This window comes from Halichoeres trimaculatus, unplaced genomic scaffold, assembly GCF_033239565.1.
Source record: "Halichoeres trimaculatus isolate MK-OKI-2021-1 unplaced genomic scaffold, fHalTri1.1 fHalTri1_scaffold_14, whole genome shotgun sequence".
In the NCBI taxonomy this organism is placed as follows: Eukaryota; Metazoa; Chordata; class Actinopteri; order Labriformes; family Labridae; genus Halichoeres; species Halichoeres trimaculatus.
In genome coordinates this window covers 29,372,579-29,389,066 of record NW_027437192.1, presented here as the reverse complement: position 1 = coordinate 29,389,066, position 16,488 = coordinate 29,372,579, and the positions used below count along the sequence as shown (strand labels likewise).

Below are 16,488 nucleotides of genomic sequence, written 5' to 3'. Positions count from 1 at the left end.
CTCTCAACGCTTTCGGTGGGTACACACTGTAACACAGGGGCTAAACTGTTAGTGATAATGTTGATTCCAACCCACAGTCAGCAGTTATTCTGCAGTGGTCTGTTCAAACTTGAGAGTCTTTCAATAAAATGAAGAGTGAGGTTACATTAGCTCTGCTTGGTGAGGCTGGAGTTGGTAGATGAGCTCTGGTTGGACATAACCAGGATTCACTAACGCTACACATTACAGACATGTCTTAGAGCACCGGGCTGTGAGGAACACTAAACAGAAAGTCTGCTCACTTTCTGGACACTAAACTAAACTGAGTTCTAAATGAGTGTGCTACATAACTACCAATAAATACTTACCCTGTTGCTTTGCACCCTGGGAAAAGTTGTCTTGAATTAAGAAAAGTAGTGTTAAAAAGAAGATCTGCTCTCCCAACAAATGCACACCTTGTTACAACAGTAGGTGCAAGTGCTCATGGGAAACATAGTACTTATCCTGTAAAAACACTAGCCTTTCTGCATGGAGCCCCTTTAGGATGTGCTCTGCCTTACTGAACTTGTACTTGAACCAAAAACTGTGGGAAAAAAACGACACAGGAAGACAGTTTTAATATAAATCTGTAAAAATGAGAAGTTTAATGGTAAACATGAAAATGACAGAGTGATTGTATCATTTATAAAAGCACCAACACAAAAATACATGTATCTGTATATGAAAAAAACGGCACCGTAGCTACCATGTACGTGAAACAGGTTTCCTCTGGGTATCAAATTTTTCGTCAGTGCACTGCAAATGTCTTGATCTGAAACTTCTTTTCCTAAAGACGTTAGAAAAGGAGGCGATCGTAACCCTGCTTCTTTAAACACAAACAAAGACGACAACAACAAACAAAAAAAAAGAGGACAAATCATATTCATCACGGCCTTTAAAAGTGACGATTCAAACCACAATCTCGACAGAAAATTGCACTTCAAAATACTGGTCGGGTGAATAAATATTTGTAGTACCTTTCTATATCCATTTTGGTCATACAGTACATTTACACAGCAATAGTATATTAGAGCTGTCGGAGAGGAGGGGAGGGGAACTGATTAAAACTTTGTCTATTTTCATTCCAGCTGCTCTTGCATATTGTACAGAACTTGCATAATAGCACATAAATAAATTAACACCGATGACATCAAACGAGAGGGTAAAAAAAGACTTACAAAACATACTGCATATCTAACATAGTGTCTATATATATTATTCATATAATTACATAACAGCGTCATTCAGAAGCGGTGCTGAAGTGCTCTTGCCTTATTTTCTTCTGTCTCTAAACCAGACTCTGGTTTTTAAGACGTCAAATCTTTTGCACTTTCCCTTCAGGCTCCTCCTCCTCCCATCACAGCTGTGTCTGAGAGGAAGGAGCCTTTTTTTGGCCTTGGGTGGTTTTGGGATAAACACACCTGTCCGTAAAATGTGCGTCTGCATCTGCCTTCAGATGCCTCGTCTCTGTCCTGGCACTGTGCTGGACGCTGAAGCATCCTCGACTCTTTCTGGGTAGCAGAGCGTCTGACAGGCCGCTCCTGGATGTTCCCTCCAGCGCCTCGGGCTCCAGCAAGCTGGCTAGACGGCCGTGCGACGTCTCTTTGAGAGTATCCTGCCGCTGCAGCTGAGAACGCCTCCCCTTTTGAGAGTCACTGAGTCTCCAGGATGTCCCTGTCCCCCCAGGGTAGGCTGTGGCTGCCGTGGGGCTGCTCACCAGGCTGTACAGAGGGAGGGGGGACCTGGGCTGAATCATGTGGATCCCCCCGATGGGAATGAGGAGGCTCGGGGCCCTGCTCGGCTGCTGGGAGTGCAGAGGGAGGTGACTCAAGAGGTTGTGGGCTCCCCGAGGCCGTGTGGGATGCGGGGTGATGTGGGTCAGACCAACCTCGTCCACAGACTACAACGAAACGAGACAGAACGGAGCTTTAACAGAAAGTAGGTCACGAGCAACATGAAGAGTCCACAGGTAAACAAAGACAGATTTTAAGCAACAAGAGGCACTTTTATTTTTTCAGTGCAGGAACAACCGTTAACATGTTGATGCTGAGGATCTAATGAAGCCGAAAAACTCAACCTTGTTCCCTGGAAACAGCAGAAAGACCAGACTCTGGGGAGGTGAACCTAAGGCTTTTGCTCCCTCTGGGCCTTTAAACATTTTTCAATTTTTTACATTCTGCTTTTTTTTAGTGTGGGGGATCTTGTGTAAGGGCCTTTATGAGACCTCATGTGAGACATAAAGTCTGTCGTGTATTTCTTTACCCTATATATATATATATATATATATATATATATATATATATATATATATATATATATATATATATATATATAGAGAGAGAGAGAGAGAGAGAGAGAGAGAGAGAGAGAGAGAGAGAGAGAGAGAGAGAGAAAAGAGTAATAATTTACAAGTTATTTGACATTTTAACAGCAATGATTTTGGTTAAAAGAAAAAAGTGTGTGGATGATTTCAAGAGAGCAGACATTTTGAAACAGGCCAAAATACAACTCCATCTGCCTGTCTGTTGTGTTTTTTTTTTCTTTCTTTCTTTTTTTTTCAACATTTTTTACACATTTTAACCTCCTGACCTGCAGAAATCCAAGCTCCTGTCAGGTGTGTATTTTTCATTTCTCCAATAAGTAAAATAAACCAAACTTGGTCTTTGTACAGAAAGTTTTTGTATTTGTTCTGTATTTGTTGTATGAAATGACTGTTTTTTTCCCACTGAAATGGGTGTAATGTTGTGATATCACCAAAAGATGACATGAACACTGTCCCTCAAAGGTCAAAGTTATAAAAAATGAAGTATCATAGGTCTGACAGGCAGAGATGTAATGTCAAAAATATATGAATACTGGGTCTTAGGAGCTTAAAGAGGCTGTGAGGAGTTTCATAGTGATCTTGAAAAAGTCTCCTCTCTAGATATATGCTTGATCCCAATCCACACTTTAAAATGAGGTTATCAGCGCCAATACAGGTTATTTCAAAATGCTATTGCGTAGCTTCCAGAATCAGATGACCAGGACTGGAGTGATTTGCAGCTCGTCTAGGTCTCTATGACAACACCACGCTGGCTGATGAAGTTTAGTGGTGAGAAGGGAGATCTGTGGTTTCCTCTGTTAAAAATGATTTCTGTGACTAATTTTGTAGTGATGGTGGACAGCCTAACTGTCAGACAGAAAAAGGACAGAAGAGCAGAAGAAAGATAAACAGGAGAGAGATAGAGCACGAGCTAAAGGCTAACACAGGAGCTAAACTGTTTGTGATAATGTTGATTCCAACCCACAGTCAGCAGTTATTCTGCAGTGGTCTGTTCAAACTTGAGAGTCTATCAATAAAATGAAGAGTGAGGTTACTTTAGCTCTGATTGGTAGATGACTGGCAGGACATAACCAGGGGCCTGTACTACGAAGCTTGATTAAGTCCTCCAGGATAACTCTGCGACAACTCGCTGAACTTCACCGGGTCTCCGTCATCCAGATCTGCTGTACTACGAAGCTCGTTACCAACTCGATAAGTGAATCCGGCTGGGATCTGTGCGCGCACACATAAAATGGGCGTGGTTAGTGGCCCTGGAGCATTTCCCACAATGGAGAAGAGAGCAGCCTACTTTACAGCGAAGGAGCAGCAAATAATACTGCAAAAGTATGAGGAGTACCACAGTATAATCCAGGCCAGGAGCAACACGGCTGCGGCCGCGAGAAGCTGGAGGGATTTCTGGCAAAAAATCGCCGACTCTGTGAATGCGTAAATTTCCAAAATGCTGATATTAATAGACCTATCTCATCATGTGACGACACGGGCAGTCAGGTCCTTATTCATTCATGTTGTCAGTCAGTGTGTGTGTGATCAGCATCATATCCGATCTTATAATTAGAAAGAGTCCACTCTCCTACAAATCCCAAGGAAAACGCTCATCATAGGCAGTTTGTATTGCAGATACAATAGCAGTGGGGAAAAAGGACGTGGGAGCAAATAGAAAATAAATATAAAAACATCCTTCAAAGTGCTCAGTGTGAAAGATTCTATTTGCACACATTTCTACTTTTCCCTGACACTGTCTCAGTTATGATGATCAGTAAGATATTGTTTGTTCACAGCCCATAAGAAAAAATGTTAGGCCAAAATGACAGGGGGCGGTCCTGCACCGGAGGACTTCACTCCAGCTGAGCAAATTGGTGACTGTGCGGTCTTTTGTTCCCACCCGAGAGAACCGATTGGTCAGACCACCTGTCTGTCACACCCCCTCTTATCCTGGAACTTAACCTGCTATGGACCAGGTTTGGGGCTCAGCATCAGTTACCGGGGCAACATGTCTGGATAAAAAGAGATCCACATTTGTAGTACGGAAAACCCGAAACTTATCCAGGAAGTTATCTCTCTAAGAGCTAATCCAGCATCGTAGTGCAGGCCCCAGGATTCACTAATGTTACGCACCACAGACATGTCTTAGAGCACTGGACTGTCAGTAGTGCTAAATATTATAGCTTTTCAACTACGGTACAAACCGGAAAAAGTCTGCTTGTTGTCACATTTCAGCATCCAGCACAAAGTTTGGTCTGTTTACATTTCGGCATGAAAAAAATAACGTTGTTTATTTATGTGAATTTTTCTTTAGTTTCCTTGAGAAAAATGTGTTTGACATTTTAGCTTCTTTGGCTCTTGCCTGGAAATGCAGGCATATAGAAACTGGAAGTGAGATAAGCTTTTAAAGCTTATTTTCTGAATCAGATTATCTAAATGTCAAAGCAGAAAAGCGTCTGAAACACACTTTTCTGATGTGAAAAATGCAATTACTTCTTAACATAACTCAAATAATGTGCTCAAAGAAAATGTGTACTAGCAAAAACAAACAAAAACAAACTTTTATAAATATTTCTTCACAGGTGCACGTCTACAAAAGCTCATTTACACACAAATCAAATATTTAGGCGTATAAATCTGGCTCCACTGACCAAAAACACCCAGAGTTTACAGATGTGCACAGATCTGAGTGAGCGCAGCGGATGAGATTTACCATCTACTCCCATGAGACCTATATCAGTGTGAGGAGGAAGTGGTGAGGTTGCACCGTAACATAACCACACGTTTGGAGCCGACATGTTTTTTTTATTTTATTAGTGTGAACTCAGATATTTGAGCACGTCGTTTGTGTCCACATGTGGTTCAGATCTTTGGTATTTAACGATCAGCCTGTTTCTCATTTTATCAGCGGCTGCCCAGAGAAAACATGTGGGGTCTATTTGGGATCTCTGCTGCATTATTTTAAGGTTCCTGAGCTGCAGGCTGGGTTTGAGTGATACAAAACAAGAGAGTTGCCTCCTTTTCCAATAAATGCACGACTTTAAAATAACCCCCATGCACCAGCCTATCTATATTTGTTCTACGTGTTGACTTACTGGGATTTCACTGAGCCGCACAAGATTAGCTCTGTGGGCATAAAGCTGATTTATTTAAAACTGAGGGCTAAACTAACAGAGGTGGATGGAGACACAGGTGAGAGAATACTGCAGTTTGCACAAAAACCACAAACTCGACCAGCATTTATTATATCCCCGACAAAAACAGCATCCTGACAGATTGAGAGTGAGATAAAAACAACAGTTACGGTTATGTAAGATGCAGGACGCTATCGAAAATGCTCGGAAAGACGTTATGTCACCTTGTTTTGTTGCAGCAGAAGCTGAAGTGACTCACCAGTCTGGCTGTAGACGGCTGGTCTCTCGGGTGAAGACAGGCGTGACATCGAGCAGAGGTGTTTGCCAGTAAACCAGGGGGCCTGGAGGACTCAGAGCCTTGGGACTGCGCTATTACGGGAGACAGACCTCTGAGAGGAGACACAGGTCTCAGAGAGGAGGAGGAGGAGGTGGAGGAGGAGGAGGCATGACAGCTTGAAGAGGGGAGAGGAGACAGGTGAGGTCTGGGTGACGGGCTGCGAGGTGGAGACAGAGTTTGAGGAACAGGACTGCAAGACGTGGATGCTGAAGCGTCGAGGCGTCTGCGAGCGAACAGGGCCCTCCTGACGCTGGCTGAGCTCCTCTGGGTGGAGTCTTTGTGGGGTGGAGGTGCAGATTGTCGGGGCTCCATCAGCAGGCTGTCGGGTTGAGGTTTCTCTCTTCCAGGAGGAGCTGTGTGAGAGTCCTCAGCCGCTCTGCTCCTGTCCTCTTCACATCCCTGGTCTGTGTTCTCTGCAGATTGATCCTCTTCACGTCCACTTTTCTTTGAATCAGAGGACTTTGGATCATTGTGTTTGTTTGGCTGGACCGAAGGTTCTTCACAGACTCCTACGGGACACAAAAGATTCCTTTCAAAACATTTCAGCTCAGTTTTTACTCCATGTGGAGCCTAAACTTTCTTAATGGGATTGTTGCACATATCTTTATTAACCAGAAGTCCAGAAGTCTCTGGAAGCAGCTGTTAGGTACTACATGGCTAGGAAAGCTGTGGGCCTTTGGCTGGTTTCTGGTTTTGTTTGGAAGTCAAGGCAAACCATCAGGAACTCAAGAAAAGAGCAAAGATCTGCTGATCCAAACCGGGAACACCATGAGGGATCCTTAAATCCACCTGACTCATCAACAGCTCTTACTGACATATTTATCAACCCTAAAAGTAACATATGAATGTAGAAATCAGTCACTGAATGTGCTCAAACATCCTTGTTGCATCATCACAGACTGATCAAATCAAAGCTCACCTGTCGCTCAGGTGTCCCTGATACCAGATGAGAGGTGGTCAATTTTCCAAGGAAAATGTTCCCCATTAGGGGGCGATATGAGGAATATATGACTGGATGTTTTTATGGCAGAATCAAGATCTGGATTTTATCTAGATTGTTTTTCATATTCAGTCTATTTTGACCTGCAACATTTTTAGCCCAAAACATTTCTGATTCTGCACTCTAAACATTTTTTTCTGCACCATTTCACAACTTTCATCCAGTCTTGTGTCCTCTGACGTGTTTTTTGATATCTCACATTTTTACATTATGATAAATTGATTCATTTAAAGACATCAGCTGAAACAGTTGTTAAGTTTCTGCAGAATGTACAGAGCTTTAGCTTTAGACAAGAGTGCTTTAAATTAGTAGGTTGTGTGAGAGTTACTGCAGAAATTTTGGGCTCTATGACTCTTGAGAAAAGCTAACTGGTCCCTGCAGCCAGGTTTCTCACACAAGGCTTTTCCAAGAACCTGGGTTGAGCACCACTGCTTTAGCATGACTGAGGTTTGACTTTATCAGTCTGTAATGTCGGTGCAAGTATGTTTGAGCACACTTAGTGACTGATTTTTACAGAAACCACCTAAAAAAACAGTATACAAACCAAGCATTCATATGTTACTTTCACAGTTAATAAATATGTCAGTGAGTGCTCTTTACAAAAAATTAAACAGACCTGAGTGAAAGGGATTGTGTGAGAACAAAGTACTGTTGTTTGCTTATTGTTTTAGAGCAACATCATTCCATAAAGAAGGTGATTATAAAAATACTTTTTTTGATAGGTTATATGTAATCTGTTCAGTAAAAAATTGATTGATGTGGACTCAGCTGTTCCTAAACATGGAGTAATGTTGACGACTTTATTCCCTTTAGGCATGAGGCCAATCTGATACTGAAAGTCAAACAAAAAATAAGAAAAAAGGTTCAAATTTACAGCCTCACATGTTTAAATCTATCAAGAAATATCAGATTTTTGATTGGTTAAATGGAAAAAAAACCTGTTTTCAGTCTTGGGAATGAAGGCGTTAAAAAGACGGAGCGACTAATGCCTTTACTCTTTTCCAGTAACAGGTAAGACAAGGCAAGTTTATTAAAACAGCTTTACAGACAGAACAAAGTAAAAGAAAACAATTAAAATTCAACTCCAAAGCAGATCTAAATCAACATGAATAAGATACAATGAAACAAAATAAGATTTAAAAAAAAAGTTTAAACAGATTTTACAATAGATTTTAAGATAAGAGTATTTTTGGTAATACCCCCAAATTTTGGTAAGTTTGGTAATCCAACTGATTGATATTCTGTATGTTACAATGTCCATTACCGTTACCAGCACAGAAAATGTGGTGCGTTGTAAGACACTGAGATCTAAGGGCTGATATCTGACCTGAGCTAAACCGCTCAAAAATACAAATTCTTTTACATATTTGAAGGTTTTTCAAAAAATGTAAGGCTGTTATTTCTTTCCCTAGTAGCTCATTATATTTACAAAGGAGTAATTCTGTCACTAGTTCAGTTACTGTTTTGGGAAAGTACTGGATGACAATAGTTTTTTAAAGTGATTTGCCTAACACAATCTATAATTGACATTTTAAACAGGCAAACCCTTATTTTCCACCTTACCTTTGGTTTGGACAGAAACGTTTGATTGTTTGGAGATGTACGGTGATGACTCTCTGACACCATGGGTGCATTTTTGCAGAGCACAGTCGTCACATTGGCTGTTGCCTCCACCTCCACTTTGACTGGTGGCATGCTTCTCATTTGATCTGTGGGTGTAAAGAGAGTGAGAGGTCTCAGTTTCCTCCTCGGAGTAGTGCCCTGTCACTTGTCTATTGATGCTGATTCTCTCAGGATGATGCTCGCGATCAATAAGAGCGTAACTGGAGCTGACAGACAGGCTGCAGGCCCCTGTAGCACCTGTAAGCAGCTTTCAGTGCTTGTATTTATCCAGTGTGAGTGCACTATCTGTTTGGCCTCTGCTACACAGGGAGCTCACACTGTGGCAGCTGGACCCGGGGTCCACCCCTCCAGGGTCCCTCAGCGAGGCGCCCACTTCAGCTCACACAGAGCAGCTTTCATAAGCCAAAACCAGACCAGCCCCCCACTGCCTTACAACCCCATCCCAGCTCACACCACCTCCCAGGCTAAACAAGGGGGAGGCTGCCAAGGTCTGGGGGTTTGCTGTGGCCCGCCAATGAAAACAGACCTGAGAGGGAGGGAAACCCTGGCCCTGACCAGCTGCTGCTTCAAATACGCATAAAAAAACACAAAATGAAACACATTCCTCTGACAAACAATCATCCTGATTTTAATCTGCTGCTATTTTTACTGCAGGCTTCACGGCTGGATAAACTGGGCAGGTATCAAAAACGCTGGTCTCCAGAAACTTTAAAGTCAATGAAAGAGGCACATTTTTCCCTTTAAGCAGCCAAAGCTTCACATGAACTTTTATTCACACTTTGGATTTAAGTCTCCGTGGCAGAAGGCAATGTTCGACGATGCTGCTGCATCAGTTCTGTCCTTTTGTCCCTCAGACACAGTGTTCAGACGGAGAGGAGAGCGCGAGCAGGCGTGAGGATGACTCACTGCTTTAGGAAGACTGTGATGAGCGTCAACATGAGTCACAACAGGGATTTGTTCACAGACACACTCCCAAACCAAAAAGAGACACACAGATGGCACCTCTCCGCACTCTCCTGCGTCTCCTCGCAGCAGTGTTTATTTCTGATGGGCATCAGAGGCACCGAGCCTGTCTGGATCAACATAACAGACAACTCATCTGAGAAATAAACAACACAAACTTATATCTAACAAGTTTCAGTCTGATGAAAACATGAAGGTCATTGTGCCGCTGTAATCCCTTTTTTCATTCAGCAACACCTCCTCCTGTTCTGAGTCAAACAGCTGCTTAAGAAACATGTGCCTCTTTAGTCTCATAAGAGATTCTTATTTCAATTTCTTGATTTAATTTTAGTCTTTTCATATCTTGAAATAAGACACTTTTCTTGACTTTCAGTGGAAAATAGGACAATTTTTACTGAAAAGGACTAATAAGATAAAGACATATGCTAAGTGTTCAGATGAGGTCATCCACACAGTTGGCGTTATCTTGTGTAAAAGGAACATGAATTAAGTGACCAGGGCTCGTATGCACATCCAGTCCTTACACAAACAGGACCATAGTCTTAGCATAGTGTTATAAAACGTCCCATTTGGTAGTAGAATTAGCTGCATGCTCGACTGCCATTCATTTTTCCCATCAACTAACTGCACCATGGAAGCTGGGCAGGTGCAAGATGTCACATGTCCGAGGAGGAACCTTCATGAAAAACTCCTTTTTTAACAAACACAATTTCCAGTTTTCATTAAAAAAAATGTTGTGTCTCCTAAATCTTAATTTTTTTTATATATCAGCATTAGCCACAGTTGCATGAGGTGATTTCGTCTCTCCGAATAAAATCTTTCTGAATGACTTTTCCAAAAACAACAGTATACATAGAAAGGAATATTCCAATCTCTGGTCTACATGCACAGCTGCAATCAAACAGAATAGCCAATTGGGCATGCGCAGAAAAACGTAAACATCACGAGATTTATTAAAGCTGGAGGACGACTGTTTGTTTATCACGGTTTTGCAATACACCGCATTGTGAGTTTGTCGTCCGTCCAGTTTTGAAATTATGGTCAGTTCTTTCAAAGTTTGGATCAAAAACAAACTTTCCGCAGCAGTCTAGTGCTGACGGCTCGCCGCCATTTTTTAAATTGAGGAGCGTCTCTAGTTGGGTCTTACGTCATATCTTAGCAGGTGCTGAAAAAACACACCCTGACAACTTTCTGTTTGAGTGGATACATGAAAACCTCAATCGGTTTGGGGAAAGGAATATTCCACCCCTGTGAAACCGATTAAATGTCCATTCTGATTGGCACTTTTCTTTTGGAGTGAGGTGTATGCAAAGGTTACATTCTTTCCGTTTGAGCAAATAAACTGAATGCAAGTGGAATATTTGGGTCCATGTATACGTGGCTACTGTCATACTTTTCTGAAGGATTTTGCATATCTGTTCTGTGCACATATTTGGTCTTAAACAGTAATGAATAAGCACAATGTTCAAGATCTTTAGAACAGCCTAACAGGGCGCTAACCTGCACATTTATGTAGCGCTACGGTTTGAAAGGTGACATAAAGCAAACGTTGTAGTAGCCAGCTATATGTAGTGCTATTGGCAGCACAGGGAAGTGTCTTCTCTATCCTTCATTGTGAAACTTACTATGATAAAGACATGAGTTAGCTTTGATGTAACATCATACACTTTAAATAGCAAAGTGGGAAATGAAGCAGGACTGCAAACAGGAGATCTGATGATCATGCAGACCACACTGCCCTCATGAGTTTTGGAGGATTACTGCAGTGTCAACACAGAAGTATAAACTAGACTTTAGTGGCAATCAGTATTGGGTTTAATGAGTTACAAAGTAACGCGTTACAGTAACGTAACTACATTTTTGGGTAAAAAAAGGTACAGAAAAAAGGGTAACGAAACGTAGTGCCTTTTCAGTTGGACACAGCATTACTTTTCCCAAGGCCCAATTCGACAGCAACACTGCCTCAGCTGCGCGAACGTGCTCTTATTCCACACTGAGGCTGGTACTCCCAATAGAATGCAGAGAGCAGTAAGGCATTATTGTTTTTCTTGTCAAGTGCTCTGTGGCATTTTTCAAAATAAAGAGCAAAAAAGAATTACCTGTTATGTGCTCCATAGTAGAACTTTATGTAGGCCTATACACATTTAGGAAATGAGAAGGGGTTCCGCCCAAAGCTGAGCACCATACAAGTAACGTAAAAGTATCGAGTACCGTAAAAGGTTTCTTTCCATAGAGGGTAACTAAAGCTGCGTTTCCACCAAGCAATACGGGTCAATTCAGTACGGTTTGGGACGGTTTGGGACAGTTAAGTCTCACCCCGTTTGCGTTTCCACAGCAAACTGTGCCCTCTCGTGGTGGGTGGCGTGTAAGCCTGATGCCGGAAGCCACAGCTGGTGAACAATAGCGCGACGCCGTAGCAGCTTACCCCGCTATTACATCCAACAAAGAAGAAAACGCGACACAGTAAACAAAGAGCACAGATGGAAGACATGCAGCATTTCGTCCTCTCTGTGATTTTCATGTAACTCTCTGTTACAAAGTGCAATCAAGCTTCGTTTCAGAGAAGTCTGTGTGCCGCCAGGAGTGATACAGCCGCTGTCGGGGTAAGTGACGATTCTTTTGACCAGTCAACCGTCTGCTCCCGAGAGCAGATCGGTTCAGTCTGGCACCCATACGAAAGGGTCCCAAAAAAGTAGGCCGGCTCGTCTCGGTTTTTAGGGATCCGTCCCGGGATGAGTCAGTGGAAACGCCGCTAAAAGCGCACCGTACCAAGACGAACTGACCCGGACTGCTTGGTGGAAACGCGGCTTAAGTAAAGTAAGGGACTACTTTTTCAAAAAGGAATGTGTAACGAGCAAACACTACCTTCTAAAAGTTACTTCCCCAACACTGGTGGCAATTCACTTCTCCAACGTGATGCATTGTGGGATTTATACTCAAAGACTACTCAGCTGTAATCTACTGAAAGTTCAGATAAAGTGCACTGCTCTTGTGAATGCTGAAGAAATGGGACACACACATGAACATGCAGACCAAGCTCCTTAGCATGTTAGTGTGATCATGTGTGCATAAAGAGACAGCCCCAGAGAAACACCTTCAGGGTGGGGGTGACCTCTGCCAGGGTTCAGATACACCATAACAACCTGCTGGCTCTACATTTCCATCTCTTATAATCCATTCTTGGTCTCTCATTATCATCCTATTTTACATAATTCACATCACAGTCATTCAAACAAACAAGCCAGACGTCACATTGTGCACACACAAAACACACAATGGCACTTTCTGTTTCTCTTTGTGTTTAAACCTCAGTGTTTCCACAGATCGAGCTGCAATGAATGGATAAAAAGGGAATTTAGAACCAAAACACAGTAACTTTGGAGGATTTCCACTGAGTTTGTCCAGCACAGACTGTTAGAGCCTTACATAAGCATTAGATAAACTTTGAAATATAATTTGGCACAAAGTGGGGAGCGGATTTTGTCCTTCATCAGTGGATCTTTTCACAGCCTAAGCAGGAGGAAAGACGACATCAAGCACGGTTTGTTTGGATGTTTACATGAGTGCCTGAGGGTGGTTTAAAGATGGATTAAAAGAAAAGTGAAATTATCCTTTAAGTCCTTGGAAAAACTTGGTTTATAGTTTATAGTTTACTTCTTTCAAATTAACCACTTATTCTTAACCACCTTTTAAATAATCTTTACATGTTCTTCCAGGTTATATTAGACAGCAGTGTTTTCTTTAATGTGTTTCCGTTCTGATGCTGTCCGTGTCAGAGAATGAAACACGCTGCGGCTCCGTTTGAATGGCCGTGGCGGTTGGTGTAAATGAATCTCTGCAGGAGCAAAAGGAAGCGAGGTACTTTCCTGGCTCCGGCTCCTAAACAGACGGGCTCTGTTGGTGTAGGCAGCCAACCCTTGGCCCCTCCAACAAGGTAGATAGACAACAGTTTCCACACTGTACCACAATGTGTGACGCAAGACATAAACATAGTCAGTAATTATGTAAGTCAGTTCCTACCCTGATGGAAACACGGTTATTTTTGTTCCTTCCTTCATCTCACGGTGCTGAAAGTTTGTACTCACCTTCCCTCAGCGTCAGGAGGTGTTTCATCTCTGGAGCATGATAGTATGTTCTCCTCCCCCTCCTTCTTCGTCCTTTCCTCATCCTTTTCTTCTCTTCTGTTTGAGCTGACGTCACCTGCAGACCGCTGTCCCTCCCTGGACCCATCTTGGTTTCTGCAGCACGACGGGCTGTTGTCAACCTACACTCGAAAGAGACATGGGCAAATTCACCAACCCTGCTCCAGCATGCCCAGGGAGACAAAAATTGGGAATTTCTCATTGAAAGTTTTGATGGCAGTTGTTAATGTACATGACTTTCACCTAAAACGATCACAGCTAAGCAAGTCTTTATGTCTTATTTCTAGAAAAATGGTCTTATTAGACTTAATATGAGCCACACTTATCTGACAAGTCCTGAAAAAGGGTTCTATTTCGAGATATGAAAGAAAAAATCTGCAACTGAGAAAAAATTAAATTTAAGTTTGTCTTCTGCCCAAATGCAAGAGTATGTCATTTACCCAAGCAATTTAGGCTTTATTTTTTGTCTTTGATTATCTTTAAATAAGATTTTTTTTCTGGGTTTTCCAGGTGAATACAGCTCATATTAGGACTAATAAGACGATTTTTATTTTGAAAAAGACTTAAAAATTGCTTAGATGCAGTTTTTACAGTGCTTTGGATTTTATTATAAAGATTAATGACACATTTAGTCCTGAAAAAGTTGGAAAATATTTTCTATTTTTACTATGACAGAAACCACATAGTAACCACATGATCAGAAAAAAAGGAAATCTAGTTTTATTGGTCCAAACTACACTTAATAATCAGTACACATCAGGAGAAGAAGCTTTCTTAAAAACATGTCGGGTAGAACCCAAACTGAACTTTCATGTTGGTTCTACATAAAAACAAATGCTTGGACACCAATTATTTTGATGGTTCCTTAAAACCTAGCTACATGTCATCCATCCTCTCTCATGGTGTGTTCAGAGCAAAAAAAAAGGGTACAAAATTTCCCAGATGTTAACACAAGGCTGACTACCTGCTCATTCATGTTAAGTGGTGTTGGTTGAAACCTTTTCTTTTCTTCTTTTTGTCCCCATTCACAAAGGATGGGCACTAGATGGAGTAGGAAACAGGTTGCAGATTGGATTTGGACCTGGGCTGAGAGCTTGAGGTGAACCTAATGGTGTGCACGGCCTAACTGCTAGGCAAACCGGTGCTTGTTACCCATTCTTTCACAGCCCAGAAACAGTGGAGCAGCCTTCCCTCTGTTTGTGAACTACACTGAATGGTGTTTTAGGATGTTTTGGTCATATTGAAACCTCATCAAGCAATCATTGTAGTAGCGGGCTTTATGAAGCGCTATCGGCAGCCTGGGGCTCCAAAATCACTGTAGGCTAACATGACAAGAAGTAAACACTGTCAGTTTGTATGCAGTTTAGTAGCTGTTAATATTTAGCCCAGCTGGCAGTCTGGTGCTCTAAGACATGTCTGTAATGTGTAACGTCAGTGAATCCTGGATCTGTCCTGCCAGTCATCTACCAATCAGAGCTAACGTAACCTCACTCTTCATTTTATTGATAGACTCTCAAGTTTGAACAGACCACTGCAGAATAACTGCTGACTGTGGGTTGGAGTCAACATTAGCACAAACAGATTAGCTCCTGTGTTAGCCTTTAGCTCGTGCTCTATCTCTCTCCTGTTAATTTTTATTCTGCTCTCCTGTCCTTTTTTTGTCTGACAGTTAGGCTCCAGTGTCCACCATTACTACAAAATTAATCACAGAAATCTTTTTTCAGCAGAGAAAAATCAGCTGGTGTGGTGTTGTCATAGAAACCTAGACGTGCCGTAAATCAATCCAGTCCTATTAAACCTAATCAGCAAGCTACGAAGTAGAAATTTAAAATAACCTGTAACCTGTAGTATTGGCGCTTATAATCTTATTTTAAAGTGTGGATTACAGTCAGGTATATATCTAGAAGGGAGACTCTTTCAAGATCACTTAGAAACTCCTCACAGCCTCTTTAAGGACGCGGTCACACTGGCCAATCGTGCCGTGCCCAAGCACGCTTCAGCCGTAAAGCACGTTTGGAATGGCCAGTGTGACCGCAACTGTGCCGTGCTCAAGCATGATTCCCTTCCGTGCTTCGGCACGCTTTGAAGAGGTGGGCTTTGGCACGGTTTACTTTGTGCACGAGCACAAGCACGCGGACAGCGCGTGCGATCCATTACGTATAATCACCGTGAGCGCATCTCTCGACGATCATTTTAAACAAAGCGGGGGTGTTAGAGGACTGTGTCGGGCGAAAACGACTTAATATAAGTCCAAAAGTCTCTAAAGTTGAAGCAGTGCTCTCTGTGTCTCATTGTGCTGACTCTGATGAGATCGTGCTTCATGTAAACAAATGCTTCATGATGACGTAGGCGGGCTGTGTGCATGTCTGATACCCGCTAAAGTCTGGTTCATATTGGGGTAGTGTGACCGCCGGCCGTACTCTCCAGCTGGGGATCGGCGCTGCAGGGGGGCAATCGTGCTTAGGCACGGTACGTTTTGGAGGGCCAATGTGACCGGGTCCTAAGCCACAGTTGCTAATGCTAAGCTAACAGACTGTCCTATGTTTGTTTTTGCCTGTGTTTTACCATCGCATTAGGCAGCAAAATGTGCTCAATGTTTCTAACATGAATGAGTGGAGGACAAGATGGACTTAAATGACAATCACTGATCTATTAGAAAGTGCCAAAACCAGCCTCAATGTGAAACTTGAGATCCCTGATTTGAACTGGTTCCTTTTTAAGGTTGTACTCACTGTATGTGATGGATGTCAGAACACAGGGTCAAGCAAATCCCCTCTTTGAGTCATGTTTTTTAAAATGTGCAAATGACTCAGTGTTTTGCATTTTAGTCAGATCCAATTCACACTGCTGCACATTTATTGTCTGCATGCAGAAAATCCCCTTTTCATTGTATCTAAAACACTTCTGTGTCCTTGATGGTTTTTATAGGTATAAAGAAGTAGACTTCTATCTAACAAGCTTCAGGA

At 42.2% G+C, this 16,488-nt stretch overlaps 1 protein-coding gene across 2 annotated transcripts in view; it reads right to left on the bottom strand.

Annotated features, from left to right (window-relative positions):
• Window positions 1–657: 657 nt before the first annotated feature.
• hivep3a (HIVEP zinc finger 3a) overlaps window positions 658–16,488 on the bottom strand; it is a 60,972-nt gene continuing 45,141 nt past the window's right edge. For both annotated transcript variants that reach the window (XM_074686985.1, XM_074686986.1), the window contains exons 3-6: window positions 13,466–13,644; window positions 8,358–8,503; window positions 5,717–6,303; window positions 658–1,918 (exon numbers count right to left, since the gene is read on the bottom strand). In XM_074686985.1, coding sequence (XP_074543086.1) covers window positions 1,376–1,918; window positions 5,717–6,303; window positions 8,358–8,503; window positions 13,466–13,644 — 1,455 coding nt within the window. In that variant the 3' untranslated portion in view covers window positions 658–1,375. The remainder of the gene's footprint in view (window positions 1,919–5,716; window positions 6,304–8,357; window positions 8,504–13,465; window positions 13,645–16,488) is intronic.